Consider the following 25,006-nt stretch of genomic DNA (forward strand, 5'->3'; position numbering starts at 1 on the left):
GCTCTGAGCCATCAGCCCAGAGCCCGACGCGGGGCTCGAACTCCCGGACCGCGAGATCGTGACCTGGCTGAAATCGGACGCTTAACCGACTGCGCCACCCAGGCGCCCCTGATATACACATTTTTTACAATGGTTCCTATTATACACTTGCCCTATTAGGGCAATTTGTTATTTTAAAAGAACTCTAAGAGGAAAACTTAAAACCTCATTTGTTTTACATATGGAAGTTGGTATGCTTTTTAAGTGGACACGTGATTGTTTATTGTATTTTACATATACTAAACAAATATATATACTACATATACACTTGTATATATATTGCATATCGTTTTTACTTGCCTAGTGCCTATCTTCAGCATTTTTTTTTTCTCTTTCTTGTTTCTCCTACCCCAATTTTGAAAAAAAAAATTTTTTCCCACACATAACTTCTCCACTGAGGGATTCTGTTTGTCAGAAATAATAGTCCTAAATCTTGAGGCTGGAAAGATAAAGGTGTAAGCTATGCTTAAACCCTCTCTGCCCACAAGACTCTTATCTTTTCAGCTTTTCTAATTAAGACTTCCGGAGTTCTGCTAACAACCAACAGAGGACAAAGTTATGACACAGCTATTTCGGCTCAACTCTGAACCAAGCAATAACCCTGCAAAAGTCTGTCCCTCCCTCCCACACTTCACAACTAATCAAAGTAAAATGTGAAAAAGGAAGGACTCATGTCAATAATTACGGCAGTAGGTACTAAAATCGCTGAATCAGAAGAGCCATACATTCTGTTAAGAGTTGCCCCATCTTCCCGTGGGTGCATGAACCGCTTCAAGCTTCCTTGCTGGCTCAACTCCCTCTTTTGTTTTCCTTCTGACCAATGATTGTTCCAAAGGTTCAGAGAAATCTGTGAGCCAAGACATTTCAAAGCCAACGGATCCATTTCATTCATTCATGCATACATTACTGTTTATGATTCTGAGCGCTTAGGAACTGCTCAATAAGCAAAACAGACGGGATCCTTGCTCATCTGAAGCATACTTTCTAAAGAACAGAACCTACAACGCCTGCCTCTTTAAAAGCATACTAACTCGGTGACAATTATTGTGATGTATATCATGAGCACTTGCTTTTTAAAAAATTTCCCTCAATAAATTTTTGTTAGACTAATACACAAAACAGTCATTTCTTTGAATTCCAACCAGTGAAAAAACTTACATAATCACAGATTTTTCTGCTGTTTTGCACTTTCTGAGGAAAAGAGGCATAGGAGAGGAAAACTAAAAGGGATTTTCTTTGTAAATTTCCCAGGCCTTGTAACAGGGTCATTTTAGGCCTAGCAAAATCTTCTACAACCATAATTCAACATTCAATATATACATATGTGTACATATACATGCATACGTAAAATACATGTGTGTGTATATATGTATATTTTGCAAGTCAAATTATACACGCACACACACACACATTTTTTTTCAATCAACACTGCTTCCTGAGTGGAACCTATGAAACGAGTCCTTTGATTCTTCTAGAAACCTTGTTGGACTTTGATATAGGAAGGTGGGCCTTGAATGAACTTTAGCCCCATAAACAAAGAAAAGTTAAAAGACACTGCATAATTAAAAAGATTTTAATTGGGGGGGGAGCGATTAGAAAAGAAAGAGGAGGGAGAGAAGGACACAGAGCCAACCAGAGTATAAGAGCCCGGAGTTCCCCTGTGACTGTGGCCAAAATGCATTTTAAGAATAGAGATGCCTGGGGAGCCTGGGTGGCTCAATGGGTTAAGCGTCTGACTTGACCTCTGGTCAAGATCTCGAGTTTAGTGAGTTTGAACCCCGTTCTGGGTTCCGTGCTGACAGTTCAGAGCCTGGAGCCTGCTTCGGATTGTGTCTGCCTCTCCCCAATTCACTTGCTAGCTCTCTCGCTCTCTCTTTCTCTCACATACACACAAACTGAATAAAAATTAAAAAAAAAAAAAAAAAGGATAGAGATGCCTAACACACAGTATCCACACTCCTGGCACCGCCGTGTTATAAATGCCTCCCTTTCCCCCAAATCTTCCAAAAAGCTAACCACACCCACAAAGGATTTGTGTCAACTCTTCTTCTTTTCCATTCTTTCCTAGGTCCTGTCCAGCACATCTATCCAACATCTTCATCACAGACATCTCAACCGTTCATTAGCACCTCACTGGACTGGCCTAAAACTAGCTACCTTCTCTTCCCCATTTCTCCCAGCAGTTGCTTTTAAATGCTCCTTCTCATATCTCCCAACATTCCACAAGCTCATTCGTGTCGTCATCGCTAAAGGAACAACTAATATTTATTGAGTACTTGTAACATGCTAGGTAGTCTGCCAAGGGCATTACGTGCGCAATTTCACTGGATCCTCAAACCCTACTAGACAGGTACTGTGATCATTTCCTCAATGTTAGGAAACCAAAGCTCAGGATGGGAATTCTACAGGGTAAGCAATGGACTTCAACTCCTGCGCCGACTCCACGGCCAGCTTAACCAGTACACTCTAATGACTCAAGTCAAAAGACCTAGGAATCCTCTCTTATTAATCACATCTAGTCACTTACCTAAGCCAACCAAATAAACCTCCTCAACACCATGATAGCTCTTCCTCCGCTCCACTGCCTTCAGAGTAACAGCTAGCTAGCATCTACCAAATCCTCACTACTGCCAAGCACTATTCTAAGTAATATACATGCTTCTTTCCCCTTTTATCCCCCAAACCCTATGAAATGAAAACCCTAAAAAAGAAAGGGGTTACGGAGTGAGTGACAGAACCAGATTCAAACCCAGGCAATGCGAACTGAGAAGCCCTGAGCCCTTAACCCCTAGAGCGTAATGCTTCCCCCTCTTTGTCTCCCATCTGGACCCCCACCATCCTCCAGACTGCTGCAGATATCTTTCTGGAATACAAATGTTATCAACACGTTCTCCTACTTAAAATTAGCAGCTTTGTATCACTGAGGGGATCAAGTCCAACTTTCTTAATTTGGCATATAGAACCCTTTATGTCTCTGTTCAAGTCAGTTCAACAAGTGCTTGAGTGCCTACTGTAATCAAGGCAAAGTGCTGAGTCGTCTGAAAGGAATAATATACCAACCCCTGACTACTACCCCAGCCCCAAACGTTGCGTTCCTCAGCCAGAGACTCCCTGTGGATCTCATAAAGCAACACCCTACATGTTAGTCTCTTTGCCTGGAACGTACCAGGCAAAATTCCTCAGCAACGTGAAGCAGAAGTGCCTAGATGAGGCCTTCCCTAGCAAACCTCAGTCAGAAATGCTCCCTCTTGGGGCGCCTGGGTGGCGCAGTCGGTTGGGCGTCCGACTTCAGCCAGGTCACGATCTCGCGGTCCGGGAGTTCGAGCCCCGCGTCAGGCTCTGGGCTGATGGCTCGGAGCCTGGAGCCTGTTTCCGATTCTGTGTCTCCTTCTCTCGCTGCCCCTCCCCCGTTCATGCTCTGTCTCTCTCTGTCCCAAAAATAAACGTTGAAAAAAAAAAAATTTAAAAAAAAAAGAAATGCTCCCTCTTGTAAGTCCCCACAGCACTGTGTTCAAAATATAGTGGAACAGGTATGGATCGACTTCCAAATAAGACCGTGATCACCTTCAGGGAAAGAACTGACCCTTGCCATCAATGTCTAGCAGGCAGTAGGCACTCTATCATGTGCTGAATGAATAAAGAATGAAAATGTTCCAACTTGATGCGAAGAGAGGAACAAGACACCGAACTAGGAACCTTAATACACAAGGGGGCCAAATTAAAAGTAGTGTTATTGTACTTCAGTTCTGATTTGGCCTACATTTTACCCCTCTGGGAAAACCCACATGTGGGACTTCAAGCTAAAGAGGCAAAACTTTTGTCTTCCAAGGCTCAACAAAGCTTTGACTGGCCAAAACAGATACTAGATCAAAGTCCATTTTCTAAAGGACTGTGAAGGTGGGAAGCAAATCTGTCAAAAGAAAATAAATTGATCTACTGAGATCCAACTTCATCAGCGCTGCGTCACAGTAGGTGCAAGAAAAAAAAAAAAAATCAAAACCTGTCCTGGGACGAAGGCCAATTGACAAATAAGTCCTACGGCTTGCGAGAACGTGAAATTCTTAAAGTGAAGGCAGTCCCCATAAACCGGAGTTCACAACTGTCTTCTGCCACTGCTTTACGCTCAACTTCTGGTTTCTGTGATTTAAAGAGAAACATCTATACAGTTAAGCCCATGCCTGAGTGTACCGCAGCTCCTGGCAGATACGAACGTCTTGATTCCTAATGTTAATTGCAAACTGAAACATCACAAGAAACATTGCGTTCGTCAAAAGTCCTTCGTCTGAAACATATGGCATAAAGCTTTGAAAGCGAGTGATGTCTTTCCTGAACGGTGCTTTGTGTGCAACTGCTTCCAAATCGAGATCCACATTTTGAAACTACCCCCTCGGAGACGTGTGATCTCCCACCCGCTCCAGCCTCAAGGGAAAGGTGAGAATTCGTAGGCAACAGGCTGGGACGGTGGGTATCTCTCCCTATTCCTTTCCCGGAGAACAAGATCCAACGCAAGGCAGTTAGTGCCACTCTCATTTACAGCGCGCGCGCGCAGACGCGCGCGCACACACACACACACACACACACACACACACACACAGGAAATAAGAAACTCATGCCACCTCTCCCCTCCTGAAAACAGCAAACGACGCGAGGATCAGCAACACTGCGGCCGGAGCCACCAAACGCCAACAGCCGGGGGCCTCCCGCCTCTCCCAGGCGCCTGGCCGGCGGCGGGCGCCCGGCGCAGGACAACCCGTCCCTTCCTCCCCGGACGAGCGCGGCCAGCCCCACAGCGGGTCCGGGTCCACGTCTCCCGCAGCCCGGGCGAGCCAGGAGCAGAGCCGCGGAGGTCGGCCGCCTCGCCCGGCGCGGCGCTGCCCCGCACCCCGCCGCCGCCCGCACCTGAGGCGGCTGCCCGGGACCCGCGACAGGGCGCGGGGCCAGGCGGGCAGGGCAAAGTTACTCACTGGGAAAGCGCGGCCGCCCGGGGCGCGCGCCGGCTCCTGACGCCGCAGCCCAGCGCCAGCTCCGCTCTCCGCGGCCCGCCGAGGGAGCCGGGAGCCAGTCGGCCTCCGCTACGCGGGGAACCGCCGCCGCCACGGCCGCCACCGCGGATTTCCTGGCAAGAAGCAAACTCTGGCCAAGACTTCACTTCTCAACCGCCCCTGCTGCCTTCCCGGGGGCGAGCGCCGGGGCCGAGCGGCCCAACCCGACACGCGCCTGGGCCAATGGGCGGCAGCGTAGGGCGGGGAGGAGGCGGGCCAGAGAGAAACTCCGCTTATCCCAGAGCTCGGGGGGCGGGCCAGGCCGGGGCCGTCACTCCCGGGTTAGAGTGAGCCCACTCCGCCCTCGCCGCTGGCCCTCCCCCCACCCGGTCTCGGCTGTCCCCGCCGCTCGCCTGATTCCCCCGCTGAAGACACGCTCAAGAAGTGCCTCTGCGCTCACCGCGGACCGCCGCGAGGAGAGTGGAACAGCTGGGGGGAGGCAGTGAGCATCTAGGGGAATCGGGTTGGGGGCAGGAGAACAGGTGGCGCAGGAAAGCAGAAATATAGGTGTGTCGGGGGTGAGAGGACTCTGGGGTAAGGTGGTAGGGACAGGGGGGCTGACCGGGCCGAGAAAGGCGAGGGGAGTAGGAGATCGAAGAAGGGAGAAGGGTTTTTGGCGAAGAAGAACACCCGCGGAGAAGAGAGAGAGGAGAGGTACAAAGGAAAAAGGAGGGCGGGGAGCGAGTCTGGGTGGTGAAAGGTTGCCGAGGCGGAGGCAGGAGAGCACCTGGGAACAAAGGTAAGAGGGAGGTTCTGCAGGTGAAGGAGGTTTATGAAGCTAAAAGGGTAAAAGGAAAAGGAAGTGCAAAGCAAAGGAGGGCGTACGTATTCCAAGTGTAGGAAAGATCCTAAGAGAGAAAGGGCGGGGGCAGGGGGGAGAAGAGCAGTTTTCCTTCCAAACTCTCCTCCACGAACGCTTGTCCTTTGACCCATTTGAGGTGTGCAGCCGCAAGGTCCCGGATGACGCAAACTCAGACTTAAACCCATCCTATTCTGTTGTAAAATTCATCAAGGTGTATCGATCAACTATAGTTTAAACCTGTCATCCCACGAACACCACCCCCCTACCCCCTCCTGGCTTGGGGTCCCGCCAGGGAGTAACACGGGTGGAGCAGCAAATCTTAAAGGCCCGATTCCGCCCTAAGAAGGAAGGTGATTTGGGGGCCGACAGGTAAGGCCCCGCCCCCTTCGCCATCACCTGGGGTAAGGTGCCGAGGGCTGAACCCAAGCGCCCACGGGCGGTTCTCGGCCTCGAGAGGGGACAGGAGCCCGACCCCACCTCTCCCCGCTGGCTCAGCGGACAGACTAAGCTCCGGGAACTCCAGGTGAACAACTCGGACCTCGCCACAGCCCTCCTCGCGCCGGGGGCGGGGCCTGTGGGCGGGGCCTCCGGGCGGAACGTACACGCCCCGCCCAGCGGCTGGGCAGTGCCGCGCCGCTGCGGCTCCTCCTCCCTCCTTCCGTCTTCGGCTCCTTCCGTCGGTCGTTCCTTCCTTCCTGCGCCGCCTGCACGTTTCGCGATATGGGTTAGAGCCTCCGATCCAGCAGCACCACCTGAGGATCCCGGAAGCCGCCCCCGCTATGGAAGAAGACCAGGAGTTGGAGAGGTAACGGCCGTGGAGGCGGGTGGGCAGTGGGGGGGGGGGGGAGGCGGGCGGGAGGAGCGGGCCGCGCCCTGCGCCCCGAGCGGGTGGCGGAGGGGCCGGTGGTCGGCCGGGGCCTCCGCCTCCACGGCCCGGCCAGACAGCGAGCGCCTGGCTGGGAGGACAGGGGAGGGGAGAGAAGTGGGCGCCTGAGCGGGGAGAGGGGGCCCCGACTGGGAAGAGAGGGGAAGACACATGGATGTTTTGGAGTAGAAACGCTCAGTACCACTAGATGTCCTGGAGGGAGCACAAGTTGTGAGGCCGGACTTAAGTCCCCACATTGCCCCACCCCCAGTTAAAACAGCGAGAGTAAATAAAGCTAACGTTAGATCGCGCACCAGGCCACTGTTCTCCGAGTGCTGCTATTGGTGCGTTCAGTCAGGCCTAAGCCCCTGAAACTGCGGTCCAAATTACTCTGTGCGCTCAGTTCTCTTCCTCCCTCCTGCTTGATTTACATATCCCGGAATTTCCATTCTAGTTAATCTCCTGAAAATGGAAACCATAGTGGGGCCTGCACGATGGTAGTCTACAGTCTGTTTTTAAAAAGATCTATGTTTTTCTACGCCTTTAAACATTTCTACGCCTTTTCATTCCCTAGCAGAGCCCACCCTGTTGTAATCTTATCCCTTTCTTATGACTGTGCCAAAAGAAGATTTTAACAAACATTTGTGTGTTAAGGGGACTCCCCTGTGGCCATGTGGACGGTCCGATGGGGTGGGGAAAAAACCGGAGGCAATAATTACATACTTACTGATAGACTATGTGGAGGCAGGAAAATAAGGGGCTAATCCTAGCAGTTGTGTGTAATTGGAGTGCATTAGAGTATAATGTGTTGCCAGTGTGATACAGTAAATGCAAAAAAAAAAAAAAAAAAAAAAAGCTAGTTGCAAAACCATATTCAGTATGATCTCATTTTTATAAAAAATATGTGTGTAGAAAAATATCTGGATTGAAGACCTCAATGGCTGAAGGCGAGAGGAAGACAGCCCTGGAAATGGTCCAGGCAGCTGGAACAGATAGACACTGTGTGACATTTGTATTGCACGAGGAGGACCATACCCTAGGAAATTCTCTTCGTTACATGATCATGAAGAACCCGGAAGTGGAATTTTGTGGTTACACTACAACCCATCCTTCAGAGAGCAAAATTAATTTACGCATTCAGACTCGAGGTACTCTTCCATCTGTGGAGCCATTTCAGAGAGGCTTGAATGAGCTCATGAATGTGTGCCAGCATGTGCTTGACAAGTTTGAGGCCAGCATAAAGGAATATAAGGATCAAAAAGCAAGCAGAAAGGAGTCCACATTCTAGTCCCTTACGCACTATACAGGGAGGACTGTCCTCTAGGATATTGTCTTCGTGATCTGGCAAAAAACCCAGAAATAGAAGTTTGTGATCACGACCCGATGTGTTCTTCAGCAAGGCGTGCTTCTAGCTCTTACCCATTACAGCTGTTGGAATCCCCGCAAGAACCTTTGTATTCATCTAATAAATTCCCTCTTTCATTTAAACTAATTTGAGTGGTTTCTGTTGCTTCGTCTGGAAGATTGGCTCTTTCAGGGTTGTTTGTTTTTCTTTTAATTGAGTCAGCAGTGAAAGTAAGCTATGAGAAAATGACAGGCCTTGAAAGGACTTTGATCAAGGGAATTCAAAAGAATATGCAGTATGCATTCATGGCTGTGATTGGGGGAGAAGGAGAGATGCGATGGAGCCTGACCCCAGCTAGACTGTGATTGGTTTCAAAAAAAAAAAAAAAGGTGGAAATGGGAGGAGGGTTTAGCTTCCTGTTGGATACTCTTTAGTAACTCATGGGAGAATTGCATTCTTTGCTATGACTTAGGTCGGGCAAGGGGCAAGGGTGGGGAATAATTTGAAAGAATTGTGAGAATTATGGTTTCACAGGGAGGTTAGGTAGGATCTAGCACCATCTCTGTGGCAGCATTTATAGGATAGATACCAGTTTACTGCTTTAATTTCAGGACACTAATAAAATATTTGTCGGAAATGATCTAAGTAGGTCAAGAGAGTTTATACTATAAAAGGAGGAAACTGGAGTGACCAGATAACATTTTCAGTCCTTAGGTGGGTATCTAGGTATAGCCCAGGGTTACATTAAGGATGGGGAGAAGGAAATTCCATGTTGGGAAAATGATTTTTTTTTTTAACTTAAAATATTAGCGAACCGCTTCTAAGCTGTCCTGTTAATCTCATCAACCTCGTCTCATACCTGTCCTACCCCACCTTGACTCTTCATTCACCCTAAATCTCTGTCAGCCTTTGAACCTGAGCACCCCACCCCCAGCACTCTTTGCTTTGGGGCCTTTGTTTTTGCTGTTCCGTCTTCCTGGAACACTTTTACCCTGCCGTACTCTAGGAGAGAACTTAACATGTCCGACTCCATACCCTAGTTTGGGTAGTTGTGTGTGCTTTCATTATACTCTTGGGTTTCCCGGTCTCGGATTTACTAGGCTGTTGTTAGCGCTTCTGCTGTCTGCCCACCGTACTGGCTTGCAGCACAATGCCTGATAGACAACTAGACATTTCTAATTTCTAATCTTGGTAAGGAAGTCAGGGAAGCTCCTCCAGAGATTACAGGAAGAGGAGGGGCTAGCTGCAAAAACGAGAGAATGCATTCTGGTGGAATAGCTGTGCATAGGTCCTGAAGCAGAAAGCTGGTGGTCTGAGGAATTAAAAGTATTGAAAGATTTGCTTCTCTGTAGCATGGTAAGCAAGGAGGAGAAAGAAGGGCCTATGCTGTGGATTTGGTAGGAAGGAGAGCTGGGGTGGTAAGGGGTTTGGATTTTAAGTACAATGGGAATGACATCTGAATACTTTGATGACTGTAGAGGAGTGAGTTGTAGAGAGGCCGGAGTAGAAGCAGAGAAGCTATAAGAGTGTCATTGGCCTGGAAGGGCAGCAAGCTAGCAATGGACAAGAGAGGGTTGATTTGAAATACGCTTTAGAACTGAACCTCAGGAATCGGATGTGGAAGGTGAGAAAACATGATCTCCATCCATCTAAGTTTGGGGCCAAATTATTGAAATGGGAAGCTTAAGGGGAGACATAGGTTGGAAAGTGGAAAAGGTAACTGGAATCAAAAATTCCATTGTGAACGTGGTAGACGGTAGATATGTGAGTTGGAGGCCCTGAAAGATACTTAGGCTAGAGACTTTGTGAGCTCTTCAGATCATGCCACCAGGGTTGTGGGATCGAGCCCTGCGTTGGACTCTGTGCTGAGCGTGGAGCCTGCTTAGGATTCTCCCTCTCTCTCTCTCTCTCTCTCTCCCTCCCTCCCTCTCTCTCTCTCTGACTCACTCAAATTTTAAAAAAGTGAGTTGTTGCCATAAAAATGATGTATGTATGTATTTCTGTGGAGAAACTGGAGTCTGATAAAAGAAGTGGGCCCAAGACCAAGCTCTGGGCAAGCTCAGTACTAAAGATTGGGTATAAAAGTAGCAGCCAGTGAGGTATAGAGAGTAGAGTCGTGGAAGCCAGCGCCTTCAAAGAGGGAAAAAATGGCATTGAATGAGTCACATGAGGACAGGAAAGTGCTGATTGACATTAACAGGTTGTTGGGCACTAGGCGTATTCGTTTAGTGCCTAACAGGGCTAAACATTAGCACTCACTATATCGGAAAAGGACTTAGTTTGGGTTTTCCAATCAAGCAAGTACACCGTAGGGCACTGACGAGCTGAATGTTACTGGGAGCAGGGATGAGGGAAGGTCAAAGTCCTAGGGCCAGGATAGTGTTCTCCTAGAGTGATCCAGAAGAGATTCTGGAAAGCCAATGTCACTGCAAGGAAATTAGCCCTTGAAGATGTAGGGAACGTCTAAAAGGATAGGTGAGAATCAAAAACGTTTGCCTCTGAGTATTCCCATGGGGATGGGAAACAGGGTTATTTAACTGAAGTGTAATACCTCTGAACCAAGACCTCCAGGAGATGAAAGCAAGGCTTAATTAGTGGACATAGAGGTGTAGGATGATGATCATAGACTGAAGTAATTAATAGCAGTACATGTGAGAAATGCACTCACATGACTACCTCCATATCACGTGGCTTCGTTGCTCCGAAGATTTATCGTCACTGATCTTGCGACTTGCGGTCTTGAATCTGCTTAGAGTGGCCGTAAATGCACAGGTTGATGCTGAACGGCTTTAGAAAGGAAGATGGGTGGAAGGAAAAGACTGAGGGCAGGACTGGAGGGGTAACCAAGAGTCGGGTATGAGTGGGAACAATCTGCATAAACTCTGTGGCATCTGACAGAAGATTGAATTGGTCCTTAAAAGGGTAAGGGAGATAAACAGGAGTCAAATATATTTATATATAAACTGTGAAAAAATAACTTGATCCGTACCTCTGATTTGCTAATAGCTTTTCACTGAAACGAATATTAATGATTTAAAATCAGAAATCTCGTTCAGCTGTAAAGCACTGTGCCTTTTAAAGAGCCAATCATTAAATAAAGTGATTACATACCAAAGGCTTTTAATAAATAATAATTTGAGTACTTACACAGCACTTTCTATTTTCAAAGCACTTTACAAACTAATTATTTATAAATTGCATATAGCTGTAACATCTAAGTGCCCTAATTAGTTGGTATAACACACAGGTGCCTACAAAGTCTCTGTAGGGATAAAAAAAAAGAAAGAAAAGTATACATAAAAAGCGGACCGTTTAGTGCCATTCTGACCAAAGAGTGTCTTGCATTTCTAGAGATATGAGACCATATCAAGTTCTATGGCCCACCATTCCCCACCCTTCTTTTTGTTTCCTTGAAACATTAAAATTATAGATAGTCCCCAGATCACTAGACAAGAATCTTTTTGTCGGCATAATCTTTTGTACCATCCCTTAGACTGGACTCCTAGGAAGTATACCCAAATCGACCAGTGTGTGCTTTCAAATACTTATAAAGACCCCAAATCCAGCCTTTTGTGCTTAGATTCTTGGGGGTTCTTTGTTGTTCTCTATTTGGAACTTTATAAATTACCTGGGTACAGTTATTGTGTGATTTGCAATTTTTTAATGAATTCTTTCCATATCTAAATTATTGGGGTCCGTATTGTACAGCAAATACGGACCCAGTAGGGGCACAGCCCTAAGAAATGGTGGAGCCTGTCCTAAAAAGCCTTAATGTGGTTTGGAGAGGGCAGACAGAGTTATACATGTGAAAAAGGAAACAGAGTGCGTTTACGGTGAAGTGCTTTAACGTGCGGTGCAGAGTATTATGTGCTGAACACAGACCGGAATGGGAGAGAGATGCTCCTGAAACAAGGATTGTTCCAGGAGCATCCACTCTGCCAGCCACCATCCCAGGGACTGCGGATGGCAAACAAGACGGCCGTAGCCTGCCTTCCAGCACCTCATGGGGTATTGAAGATGGCACGCCTGAAAAATAAATCGAGTGTTCCAGGATAAATCGTTTTCTCTTTCTCAGTATAAAGGGGCCATTAAAGATTCCTACGCTTGGGAACACCCCCAGAGTTGTGTTGTGTTGTGTTGTTTTGTTTCATCCCATGCCTGTGCAGAATGGATGAGCGGAAGGAAACATTGTAAGACAGTGCGTTAGGCGGCATTTATGTAATGCAAGGAGAGCTTAAGTGTAGGAATGGAGATAGGAGGATAGGAAAACTGCTCAGAAAGAAGAAAAATACTTGGAGACAGATTCTGTATAGCAGTAAAGGTAAAATAAAGATTGCAAATGGCCTCATATCTGTGTCTTTTACCCCTTGTTTTTCTACCACTCCCTCACAACCAAAACCAGTATGGCAGGATTTATCATCTCCACTCCTCCCCAACTTGTCCTTGCTTACAGAAGTCAGTGTGCACCTCGCCCTTACCTCGTTTCCTCACTGGTGTCAGAATTCACATCTTTAACAAGGCTGAGAATCCAGGGCTACAGGTGACAAGATTGGGGGTGGGGAGAGGAGTCAGGGCACTGAGCGGACTGGCTCTTGCTGCTGCTGGCCCTCAACAAGTTGCTCTCCTCAAAGGGAACCTTCCTGTCTTCCTTCCTTCCTTCCTTCCTTCCTTCCTTCCTTCCTTCCTTCCTTTCTCATTCATTCATTCCATAAATATTATTGAGCACATACTATATGCATGCACAGTTTAGGTAGTAGGGATATAGCAGGGAACAAACTGACCCACAAGCAGTTTATTTTTTAACAGCAGATACATAAAATAAATAACGAGATGTGACTTAAGGTAGTGGTATAAATGGAAAGTAAAAGGATAGGGATGGGAAGGGTGAGAGAGTGAGTAGCTAGGGAAGGCCTTTCAGAGAAGGTGACGTTTGAGCAGAGAAATAAAAGAGACCAAGGATAAATGAGACTGTACCCAGAATTTTCTAAAAACTGAGATGATTCAGCAGTGGAAAAGCTAAATTATGAACCTCTTTAAAGGAATAAACTTCTCCGCATTGTGTGTTTGTGTGTGTGTGTGTGTGTGTAGTTTTTATCCGTGTCTAAAATTATATCACTTATATGTGCATGTACTTATATAGTAAAGAATAATTATAGTAAAGAATATTCAGTTACTGGGACAGTAGGATATTGTAAAAGTTTTAGATTGACTAATACATATACATTTAGATACGTATATGTATTAGGGGAATTTATTTTAATGGGCCCTTTTTCCTTTTTCTTTGTGTGTGTGTGTGTGTGTGTGTGTGTAAGTATATCTTAGGAGGAGAAACTGATGTGCTCGGGATCCTGAATATCTTTTAGCGGATGAATTAAGAGGTTGCATTGTTGGAATCATACTGCCTGGGTCTTGGCCTTGGCCCAAAGACTCTTTAACTATGTGACCTTGGACAAGTTACTTGACCTCTTTCTGTCTGAGTTTCCTCATCTGTAACATTGAGATAACAATAACACTTGCCATATAGAAATATAACTATTAATTTAGATAATCTATCGAAAGTGCTTAGGGCATATCTGGCCCATAGAGTATGCTGTCAATCAGCGTTAGTTATTAATGTTATTATAATACCAGTAATGTGTCAGACAAGCTGATTTCACTCATTTCTTCCAGGTGACAACTTAAAAGCAAAAAATTGCTGTTATTTTTGTTTCCTCTAGCCCAGGGCAGCACTATAATACAAATTTGCGGAGCCCCGTATGGAAGGTTATCAGTCTGCTAAAGCCATTGCTTTCAAGAAAGATATTTTAAAACAGCATTCCTATTTATAGAATATAGATAAAAAGCGAAGAGAAATTGTGTTTCTCCTCTTTTCACAAAGAAATTAAGACGGAGCATCCATAATCTTTTCTAAGCTTCAAGACAGAGGTTAATAAGCCAGAAGGGAAGCACGTTCTGTAGCAGATCTGGTTTGGTACGAGGTATCGGAATAAGAAACCAGGCTAAGCATAAAATCGCATGAAATAGGATATATTGATATTGTATCCAATAATACAAACCCTCAGTAGGTTCCCTATTTGTTATGTAAGGCATGTAACGTATGTCAAAGAGAAAAGCTACCTGGGTGCTTTTCTCAGTTTGCCATGCGGACTTGAGTCCAACCTCAAAAATGGTGTAGATGATGCCTCAACCAATTCTATTAAAAGAGCTCCACAAGAAAATCAAACCTCCTAGAGCATCTAGCAGATGGAGACTGCACCGTTGGCTTAAACAACATCTTGGGGTTTGGGTTGGGTTTTTCTGTTTGTTTTTGTTTTCGATCCTCTTTCAAGAGTGAAAGAGCCTTTCTTTCTAGAGGCCTCCTTCCAAAATAGTACTGTGTGGAAGGGTAAGAACCCTGAAGTGGGAGGCCTGGTTTAAATCTTGGCTCTACCATTTTCTAACTTGTGAATGCAGGAAAGTGTCTTAAGATTCCTGACCCCCCGTATCCTTATCTGTAAAATTGACTAATGCTAATACCAACTTTACAGGGTTGTTGTGAAGAGTGAGTGAAATACGGCACTCAGCACGGTTCCTAGCATACTTAAATACTCAAATACTAGCGATTACTATTACTGTTCTATTGGTTATTGTTTAAGCCAATTAGTGGTGATTCGAATAGTGGCCTTCCTCCTATTGGTTATGTCTCGTTATCCGTGACAGACCTCAAAGCTGGCTTGTACCAGCCGGTCCTGGTCTTTCCACATCATCACCTGTGACTGTCTGTCTGCCCACTGGCCTTCTCACTTCTTTCCTTATCTGCCTTGCTTCTTTGTGTCAGAGCCTCGGCACTTGCCCCCTATTTCCCTGCACTGTCTTCCCTTAAGTCTTCCCATGGCCTATCCCTTTTCAAGGTAATTTCCTTAGAGAATCATCCTTGACCAATGTATTACTTACCCGATGCTGCGTAACAAATTGTCCTAAAACTTCGTGCTGAGAACTAAAACCATGTCTCAGTGTCCGTGGGTCAGGGATCTTGCTGGAGCTTAACTGGATGAACCCGACTCACAGCCTGCAGTCACCTGGAGGCCAGAATGGGGGGTGACTCACCTCCAAGCTCACTCACCTGAGGCTGCCTCCTGCCATGGCCTCTTCCCCCAGAGCGGGGGGGGGGGGGCAGGAAGTAGCGCATGAACCCAAGATGGAAGCCGCAGTCTTTTTATACCCTAATCTTGGAAGTGACATTCGTCATTTCTGCCCCATTCTCTTTGTTAGAAGTGAGTCTGTTAAGTCCAGCCCACGCTGAAGGTGGGATTATACAAGAGTGTGAAAATCAGGAGGTGGAGAGCCTTAGGACAATCCTTACCCACCGCTGGCTTCTCTAGACCAGCAAGAGCACCTACAGACCAGCCTCTGTCGTTTTCTACCCACTGACCTTGCTTCATCTCTGCATGGTCCTCCTCACCAGCTCACATCGTACTGTGTATTTACCTGTTTGCTGTCTAACTCCACTTGCATACAGGCTCCCTGAGGGTAACGGCTTTGTCCCTCTTTGCCTTTGGGTCCCCCGCACTTGAAACCATGGCAGGCACGTGTACGCATTCGTTAATATTCAGTAAACGAATGGCCCCGAATGATTGAATGTCAGCACCCGGATGACTGGCACAACAGGGAGGAAAGGGAAAACTGCAGAGAAAAACTGAGGGTTTGTAATGGCGTTATTTTGTACACTCGTCCGCTGACACTTACACACTCAGAGAGCCACCACAGTAACAAGCCTCAAGAAAAAAAATTCTTGGGCTGCTTGGCTGGCTCAGTTGGTAGAGCATGCGACTCTTGATCTCAGGGTCTTGAGTTCAAGCCCCACGTTGGGCGGAGAGATTACTTAAAATAAAAAAAGAAAAATTCCTATGTGAGGCAAGAAAGCATGCCTGTCCTGTGGCTTCAATGGGAGAAAGAGCTGAGGTGATTGGCATCTTAGCCTAAGTAATAAATAAGGGTGGTTGTGCGTTATAATCTATTTCATTAATGTCTTCTCTCCATCCCCAAGAGCTTTGATCCTACCATCCCTTAACCACCTTTAGCTCACGCTTCAGTTCTCTTTTGTCCTATTGGTCTGAAAGAAAAGGCAGCATATATCCCACTTGAAGGGGATCCAAGGACATTTTTATTTTGTAGCAGCAGCAGTATGGAAGGGCGACACCAATTGTCCTTGGGATCTTGTGTCCACAGAATTCTAATGGGGTCAAAGTCGTAGGATTTTTGTTTTGGATACTGTGAGATGGAATGCAAAGGATTTGAGTCTAAGGGATCCTGTTCTGTCAATACTATATCCTTTTCCTGATCGGTTTGTCTAATGAATCTATGCCTTTATTACAAATGGGATTGCTTTGGCAAGATACAAAATATGTGCATTTTTTTCTACCATTTTAAGTCCTGCTATGTTCTAGATACTAAGGATGCAAAGGTGCATCTCATTTGGTTCCTGACCTATGTATTACTGAACTCTTGAAAGAAAGGTATCGTTTCTTCTAATTCTTAACACCTTGTTTAAAATTGTGGCCCCTTCTCCAACACTCTTACCCTCGGCATTCTCTTTGTATTGGCACTTAACGTCTTATAAAACATATAGAATTTACCTATCGATTGCGTTTATTCTATATTGTCTATTCCTCCCCCACATTCCCCAAGTACCACCACTATAACATAAGCTCCACGAAGCACAGGTTTCGTCTGACTGCTCACTGGTGTATCTATAGACCCTGGCCCGCAGTAGATGCTCAAAAACTGTTTGTCGAATGCATAAATAGAAGATTGACTCTGTATTTTTCTTCAATGAGTATTCTAAGAGTTTAATTTTAGTTTGAAAGGTTAAAATATCCTATAACCTTTGGGATTGTCAGGGAGAAGATGCAGATCTGGGAGTTCATTTAGGCAAAAGACGCTCATGATCGTGTCGGGCAAAGATAGAGTTCCAGAGGGGTAGCCTGCACAGTGAGAACCAAGCCGATCCGACCAAGCCGATCTACTAGGTGGTAGGTGGGTCCACAGAGCTCACCTAAAAAAACCCCAAACAACTGATTGTGTTACACATGGCTAAGAAGGTAGGGCTTTGGTTCTGGAAGGCCACATTTGCAAGTGAGTGGCTCTCACATTAGTGCGAACTGACCCTCAAGGCAGCCACTATTGGTTTGGTGAACACCTGCCCTACCTTTCATACCTACGGCATGGTTTCAGATTTGGGGAGTTCACCAATGAACACTATTTCAAAAAATAAAATCTAGGGTGAATTAATGCAGGGTTGCTTACGTTTTGTTTTGCCATTGCAAATGGACTTCGCCTTTGCTTTGATGGAAATTTGTCAGGAATCCCAGTCTTTATAGGCCTGATAGAGCATGAAGGCTTCCAGTGTGTGTTTTCCAACACCAGCACGCAGTGAACTCAGTTCAGTTCCGACACACTCTACCCGAAACAGTGTCTGATCTCACTGGTTTGGGACTTACTCCCACAGACTGTGCGCCCCGCCTCATCTCAGATCGCCAATCATGAGTCCAGACTATTGCCTGTGCTTCTGACCTACGGGCTGTCATCCCAATAAACCCCTACTTGGGTTCAATTACTTTGCTAGCGCAGCTCACAGAACTCAGAGAAACATTTACTTGGGTTTACCAGTTTGTTATAAAGGATACAGATGAACAGCTAGAGGAAGAGGTACATAGTATAAGGTATGTGGGTCGGGCGGGGGGTTTCCATGCCTTCTCTCTCCTCGCATCTCCACACGTTCACCAGTCCAGAAGCTCTTTGAACCCTGTCCTTTTGGGTATTCACAGAGACTCCATTCCTCAGCCTTTGCTGACTGAGCTTAATCTCCAGCTCCTCTCCCTGCCCCAGAAGGCTGGGGGTGGGCTAGCCAACCCCCATCTTTAGAAAGCCTAGGAGCTCAACATGACAAAAGATACCTTTATTGCCCTCAACATTTAGGAAATTCCAAGGGTTTTAGAAGCTCTGTGCTAGGAACAGATAAAGACCAAATATTTATTTCTTACAAATCAGAAAATCACAAGGCCAAAAACAAAGAATAAATGGGACATTCTAAAATTGGACGTCTGGTGTGCCTTTTTTTTTTTTTTTTTTTTTAAATCACATTAGCTCCACAATAAGATGAGCAGACTCTGGCAGTTTTTCCTTGGATCCTCATGAACATTTGGTCCACAGCTCTTAATTTCTACACCACCATTCCTGCTAATTTATATGGGATCTCAGAATCCATTTTAATTGGAGCTTAGATTGCAAGTTAAGGATCACACATCGTTGAGATTCTGCAACTAAAATTATTATCCTGGTTGGCTTGCTTACTCTGTTCTGCATACTTATGCATAAATTCTGGGGCTTGGAATACTTAGCGGGATTTTTATTAAAAAATGATTAGTCTAAAATATAAAATGTAAGCATCAATTACCATTTCATTCCCTGAAAACGAAGAATAAAGAGTGTCACCACCATGTTCTTTGTGTGTCAGAGTAAATGCAGTGGAGTCATATTCTGCATCAGATCTTATCATCGAAGCCTTCCAGACTTGGTTCTACAAATCGCTACCTGTGGTTGGTTGGTTGGCTTCTTTATTGACACGGTGAAGATCGTTCTTTGTTCTTAAGTGCATGGAGGAAATCGGAGATTCTGGGGCCTTCTGATTAGACGCTGTGCTGAAAATGTCTGTCTTGAAGTGCCACAGGCGTTCACCGCTGCTGCCCAGACTTGCAGCTTGCGAGCCAAGGGTTCCCTTTTTGTTTTCGTGTTCTAATAAATTGGTCCCCACCTGAGAGCAGTGTGCTTCAGAACAAGCCAGGACACGAGGAAGCCAACTGGGCTTCTCCCTAGCCAGAAGCAGATGGCCAAACAGACACGTAACTGTGACCGTAAAGTAAGAAGACCGATTTGCCTAGCCACATGGGAAAACCAGTTTACTCCTCCTTCAAGGTAGAGAGTTTTTCCCATTTACGGAACAGGAAACCGAGGCCTGGAGAAGTAACCAGCCCAAGGGTATATGGGTGGTAAGTGGGTATGACCCAGGACAGCCTGACTCCTTAGGCTCAGCTTCTTATGTCCATAATGATGCCTGTGTTTACCTCCCTCAGGTACATATGAAGATAACAAAGCTTTGTGAGAACATATGCTCCAGAGAGTTCGATTTGAGAGACAAAACTGTCTTGTTTTGTCTTGTTTATTTCCCAGTCCAGGCTGCAACATGATGGAAATGAGGCTGATCTGAACCATGAAAAGAGTCAAAGAGTTAGTCTCAGGTTAAGAATCCAGATACAGGTTTACTGATACTTGGTTTGTGAAAGTACCGTTTCCCATATTATTAAACTTCATTGGCATTATCTTTACATTCTAGTCGTTTAATCCATGTTGTACCAAAGCAGCACTTCCTCATCCTGAAAATGTGGAAAACATCTTCACAGACGCAGTAAAATAAGGGTGTGTGTTAATTGATGGGGCTCTGGATGTGGAGTCAGAAAGGTCTGGGGGAGACTCAGGTGTACCCTTTACTGGTTGACCTTGGATGAGTCAGACTTCTTAATTAAGCCTTAGTTGCCTAACAGAAAGGGAAGAGTAACTTCAAGGGTTCTTCTGAGGGTCCACGAGATAATGTATTATGCTGTTAATTGCTATACACATTATACATACTATTATATAATACTTTTGTGTTTTAGTTAACACATAACTATCAATACTTTATAACCACTTTTTAAATTTTTTTTTAATTTTTACTTATTTTATTTCAGGAGTAGATTTCTTCAAATAACGTCTTACATTTGTTCACTGCTTTATAGTTACAAAGTAACTATATGTATGATTGTATTTGATCCCCGTAAGAACTCTGAAAGAACAGAAGTATCTTTATTTTACAGATAAGGTAACCAAGATCACAAGACCACGGAGCTAGTAAGTGGCAGGACTGGGGCACATCCTTTTCTTCACAGTATTCTAGTGGCTTTGTCATTTTCCTAAGGAGACTTGAACATGTCCTTGATTCAGGTCTAGAAAGTAAGAACTGCATAATCCCTCTCTGAAAACCGCCAAGAGATGGCATAGGGAATGTTTACAGAACAATCAATTCATAACTCTACTCGATCTGGATTTTTCAGGTAGGAAACTCTGCTCTGAAGCTTGAATTATCCTGAACGTGTGTTCTTATGTTGCACACGTTCACTGGGATGTTAACCTGTCCGCCTGTATTGCCTGGAGCAGACCTAGTTCAAGAATGAACGCAGTGAACTCTTTGAAAAGCTGAAGAACCCAGACCAGACCACTGGCTTTCTTTTTGTACATACAAGATAGGGGGCTTTCGTAGAATTTGTTTCTGGTCATGTGTTTCATGGGTCATTGGCCCTTTGAAGTAGTTCTCTTCTGACTGGTTCTCCGCCCGTCTCCCTGTTAGCCCTTTAAAATCTCACTCCGTTTCACCGAAGGACTTGGTTAGCTCTGCCAAGCAGGCTGATTATTTTAATATCAAGTACAGTGCACACAAAATTTCCTCTGGCTGTAGAAAGATAGAATTTCCTTGGGGCGCCCAGGTGGCTCCGATGGTTAAGCATCTGACTCTTGATCTCAGCTCAGGTCATGATCTCGCAGTTCATGTGTTCGAGCCCTGCCTCAGGCTCCGTGCTGACGGTTCGGAGCCTGCTTGGGATTCATTCTCTCTCCCCCTCCCCACCACCCCCCCCCCCCATGCTGTGTGTGTCTCTCTCTCTCAAAATAAATAAATAAATAATTTCCTTTATTATTTGGACCAATAAATAATATCATCAAAACAGAATAATACACAGGATTAAAAACATGAACATTCTGGAAGCTTTTCTTCACAGAATATAAATTAAAGAAGGAGATACTGAGATTGAAAAATGTTTTGCCAAATTCAAATCCCTAGGTGAACTACATTGCCCCTCCCAAGAAAGATCAATACAAAGAAAGCCCTTTTATACTTTCTCATACTTTTTCATTCCTTACAATGCATCTGTGAGCTAGGGCTTAATCTCATTTTATGGCGAGAAACACACTCAGGGAAGGTGTATGATTTGCCCAAGAACACCCAGTTGGCTAGTGGAGTGGGCTCCCACTGCACCCCACCGGTTGCCAACCTAAAACATGGGTTTGCATATTAAAAGGTTTTGATCTATCAAAACCTTTGAAGTGAATAATTTAGGCAATTTTATGTAGGTTTTCGGTTTTATATGATTGAGCAATCATAGTAAATTACTTGAAGAGACATTTGCCAGGCCGAGGGAGTTCTAGTTTTACCACTCCTGAATTCAGCCAGGACCAAGTTTCCCATCAGCCATTGCCGGGTGGGGTTTGCTTCTTGTGTGTGTTTTACAACACGATTATAGACACGCAGTAGCACCGGGATCGTGTTAGTGCCGCTCTTTGCAGAATTGTTCTCTAAAGGCAATGACCCTGGGCCAAAATATCGTAATTGTAGTCTTTCCCCTGGTAATCCCTACCAGGATGATGGAAAAATGCCATCTTAGGTTGGGAGGGAGGGTGAGAAATACTGAGAATTTTGTTAAATTTTCCAATAAAAGAAAAAAGATAACTTTAGTTTTAGGCAAGTTGTTAACCTCCCTAAGCCATAATTTCCTTGGCTTTAAATAATAAAATTAGACTCTTAACATTTGGGAAACTTTTACTTTACGTTCTCATAACATATTATTATATTTAAAGGTTCCTTAGGGGCGCCTGGATGGCTTAGTGGGTTAAGCGTCCAACTCTTGGTTTCGGCTCAGGTCATGATCTCACAGCCTCATGGGTTCGAGCCCCCACATTGGGCTCTGCCTGGGCAGTGCAGATCCTGCTTGGGATTCTTTGTCTCCCTCTCGCTCGCTCTCTGCCCCTCCCCCGCTCGTGCTGTCTGTCTCCATCTCAGTTTCTTTCCTTCCATATTATAGTAAAAAGAGCCCTGTAAATACTTGGAATTGAGGCCTCTCCGGAAATGCTGTTTAGGAATTGATATAGGAGTTTAGCATACGGTCCACTTCCTATCAAGCAAATGCTAAGGGAGAATTGTGAACTTGGGGCTTTGATGGCTTCAAGTGAGATGTGAAATTCTGGTTCTGAGCTTTTCTATTGAAAACACAGCGCCCTTTTCTATAAGCCCACGAGTACATCAGACATCGGAAACGGGCCAAATTATGCTGTTTGGGTAATCAGCACGTTAATATCTCTCAGAATTGCCCCCCTCCATCTCCGTTGGATACCTATTCCATTTTTAACACAGTCCTAACCTCTTCATTAGCCCCGCTTCATCCGGTTAAACCACAGCTGTTTCTCCATCCTGAAGGGTGGATTGTATTTCAGTCACAGACACAGTGACTCTCGTAGGTGCAGCTACGTAAAGGCACAGCAGCAGTAAAGGGACAGGCCAAGTCCGCTTTTCAGTTTTTTGACATTTAGCAAAATGCATCGTGAAACACTTCCTCCAGACCATGCTTTCCTATTTCCCTTTGCATTGCACCAGGACCCGGCAGCTCCTGGCAGCCACAAGGGAAGCCTCTCCGGGGGCTTTAGAAGGACATGTAAGACCTTGTTTGCACAGTTGCGCTGTGTGGACCGACTTGTTTGGGTGAGCCATCGAAGTTGAGTACCTTGAACCTCTTACAAAGGTTTACCTCAGAGGGACGCCACTCCCAAGGGTAGGTTCGCGTGTGTGCCCACCTGCTTAATTAGTTCCTTTCACCGCTACCTTAGTACGGAATTTTTCCCCCCAATGCACTCGTATGCAGAGTAACCAAGGATTTTTTCAATTGGAGCATGGGCTGGAAGATGGCCTTGTTCTACTTTGATTCATTGTCACATAAGTTGGCACCTGAAAGACAGCCTGAAACTTGAAACACTGGAGGGTTTAGAGAGTCCGGGACGTACTGCTTGGTTTCAGTGAATTATTTTTATGTGAGATTCTTGCACTTAATTACCGATGTAGAAAATATTGTCTGGGTGTAGACGTACACAGGAACTCTGTGCCAGTTTTGTAGGGGAAACTGCTACATCTCTCAAAGCACTCTTTGATACCCAGTGCGAAAGCCAAGGGAACGTGGGGCGGTCAAGATGAGGCCCAGGGCTGGCAGTCCACGCGGCCTGAGGAAAGCATGCCTCGCCCAGGGGATCCCCCCTCTTCAACGCGCCCTCCGTCTTCTCGGGCCTCTCTAGGCCTGACTCTGCCTTGCGCTGAGCGCCCCAGGGTGGTCACTGAGCCTGTGTCGATGGCTGTGAAGCATAGGCTTTCTCTTCCTCTCACCTCCTGGTGCATCGCTGGACTTCTAAGAATTAGACGTCTCAGTATGTCTTCTTCCCGTTCAGTTCCTAAAAAGCGCCTCATTCCCTGGATGACAGGTCAGTTTTTTATCGTGAGATGGCTGCTCCAGGAGAAGAGTTTCTAAGGTGGGTTTTCAAAGGAAAGCACCTTTTTTTTTTTTTTTTTTTTAAATTTTTTTTTTTTCAACGTTTATTTATTTTTGGGACAGAGAGAGACAGAGCATGAACGGGGGAGGGGCAGAGAGAGAGGGAGACACAGAATCGGAAACAGGCTCCAGGCTCTGAGCCATCAGCCCAGAGCCCGACGCGGGGCTCGAACTCACGGACCGCGAGATCGTGACCTGGCTGAAGTCGGACGCTCAACCGACTGCGCCACCCAGGCGCCCCAGGAAAGCACCTTTTTAAAGAGCATGAAACGACTAGGAAGTCCTACACATTCTGGAACTTTCTGTCTTCATGTTTTTCCGTTCCTTGGCTCTTGGCCCCTAAGTATGCTTCCTAATCCTAGAAGGGGGTAGTTTACTGCGGCCTTGACACCCCCGAGGGAAGTAGCTTCCACGGGCTGACCAGGCTTTCTGCTGACGAGGCCGTCCTCGGGGCTGAGATCCAGGGGCTCAGAAGCCTTGTGCAGGACAGTCTGCAGAGAACCGCAGGTCGCTTGTGTGCCGCGGAGCTCCCTGGATTCAGACAGTGATTTACAGACCACGCTCTTGGTGAGGTGGCTTTTCTGGAATGCGGTGTATTATCAAAGGTCGGCGTGCCCAACGCCAGCCCTCCCTGAAGAAAGCTGTGCAGACAGACTTTAGAGGCTTTATGCTGTAATTTTTTTCCTTTGTACACTATTGTGATTTTTCTTTTTTGCATTTTGAATGGCTGTTTGAGGAGAGTGAGTTTTATTTTATATTTCGGCTTCTGTAGCGTTCTGCCAGGTTTTCCTTTCCTTTACCAAATTTAAGCAGCTGCCATATTAGCTTTTCTTGGCTCTCCCATTGGCTCCCTTCTATAGCCATCTTTCCAGACGTTAAGCACTTTTTTTTCCTTGCAGTTTTCCTTTCGTCAGTTTTGTTCTTCAATGCGTCCGTTCTCTTAAGGAGATAACAAGATGCTTTCATTGATTGAGATTGCTCACAAATAACTTTGACTTTAGATTCTCTGTCCGGGTTTATTTCTCGCTAGTAATATTTCAGGAGAGCATGCATGTATCTTTGAACTTAACCTTTGCCCCATCAAAGAGATATGCTGCCGTTCCTGGAATGGTAGAATTCATGGGCTTTTCTCTTTAGAGTTTATTCCTTTCTTTTTTTTTTTTTTAAAAAATTTTTTTTCAACGTTTATTTATTTTTGGGACAGAGAGAGACAGAGCATGAACGGGGGAGGGGCAGAGAGAGAGGGAGACACAGAATCGGAAACAGGCTCCAGGCTCTGAGCCATCAGCCCAGAGCCCGACGCGGGGCTCGAACTCCCGGACCGCGAGATCGTGACCTGGCTGAAGTCGGACGCTTAACCGACTGCGCCACCCAGGCGCCCCAGAGTTTATTCCTTTCTAAGTTCATCCTCGTACAGAGCGTACGAGAAGGTTGACACCGACTCGTTCATCATTTTAGTATTTTACTGGGAAATATTTT

General features: G+C 45.7%; 3 protein-coding genes across 4 annotated transcripts in view; 2 read left to right on the forward strand and 1 right to left on the reverse strand.

Annotated features, from left to right (window-relative positions):
• Positions 1–6,364, reverse strand: part of LNX2 (ligand of numb-protein X 2) — an 87,723-nt gene extending 81,359 nt beyond the window's left edge. Inside the window, exon 1 of one of the 2 annotated variants that reach the window (XM_047078121.1) lies at positions 6,280–6,364. The gene's annotated coding sequence lies outside the window, so the exon portion shown is untranslated. Of the gene's footprint in view, positions 1–5,003; positions 5,284–6,279 lie in introns of those variants that run through there. The other variant, XM_047078111.1, reaches the window with a different exon arrangement.
• Positions 6,365–6,604: 240 nt separating this feature from the next.
• On the forward strand, positions 6,605–8,236 carry LOC124511176 (DNA-directed RNA polymerases I and III subunit RPAC2). The gene is made up of 2 exons (XM_047078148.1): positions 6,605–6,688; positions 7,661–8,236. The coding sequence occupies exons 1-2, from the start codon at positions 6,663–6,665 to the stop codon at positions 8,034–8,036; spliced, it is 402 nt and encodes a 133-aa protein (XP_046934104.1). The 5' UTR covers positions 6,605–6,662; the 3' UTR covers positions 8,037–8,236.
• The window catches only part of LOC124511168 (protein POLR1D-like), a 52,025-nt gene continuing 33,628 nt past the window's right edge, over positions 6,610–25,006 (forward strand). Inside the window, exon 1 of the mRNA XM_047078133.1 lies at positions 6,610–6,688. Within this exon, the coding sequence (XP_046934089.1) occupies positions 6,663–6,688 (26 nt within the window). The 5' untranslated portion in view covers positions 6,610–6,662. The remainder of the gene's footprint in view (positions 6,689–25,006) is intronic.

The sequence above is a fragment of the Lynx rufus genome, unplaced genomic scaffold (genome assembly GCF_022079265.1).
Source record: "Lynx rufus isolate CCGP_SWC_20201006 ecotype Redwood Valley unplaced genomic scaffold, mLynRuf1.p SCAF_1, whole genome shotgun sequence".
Taxonomy (NCBI): Eukaryota; Metazoa; Chordata; class Mammalia; order Carnivora; family Felidae; genus Lynx; species Lynx rufus.

Bases quoted from the DNA above. Each gene is read 5' to 3' on its own strand.
- LOC124511176 (XM_047078148.1), top strand. From the start codon at position 6,663: ATGGAAGAAGACCAGGAGTTGGAGAG. The intron at 6,689-7,660 runs GTAACGGCCGTG...ATATGTGTGTAG, and splicing joins GAAGACCAGGAGTTGGAGAG to AAAAATATCTGGATTGAAGA.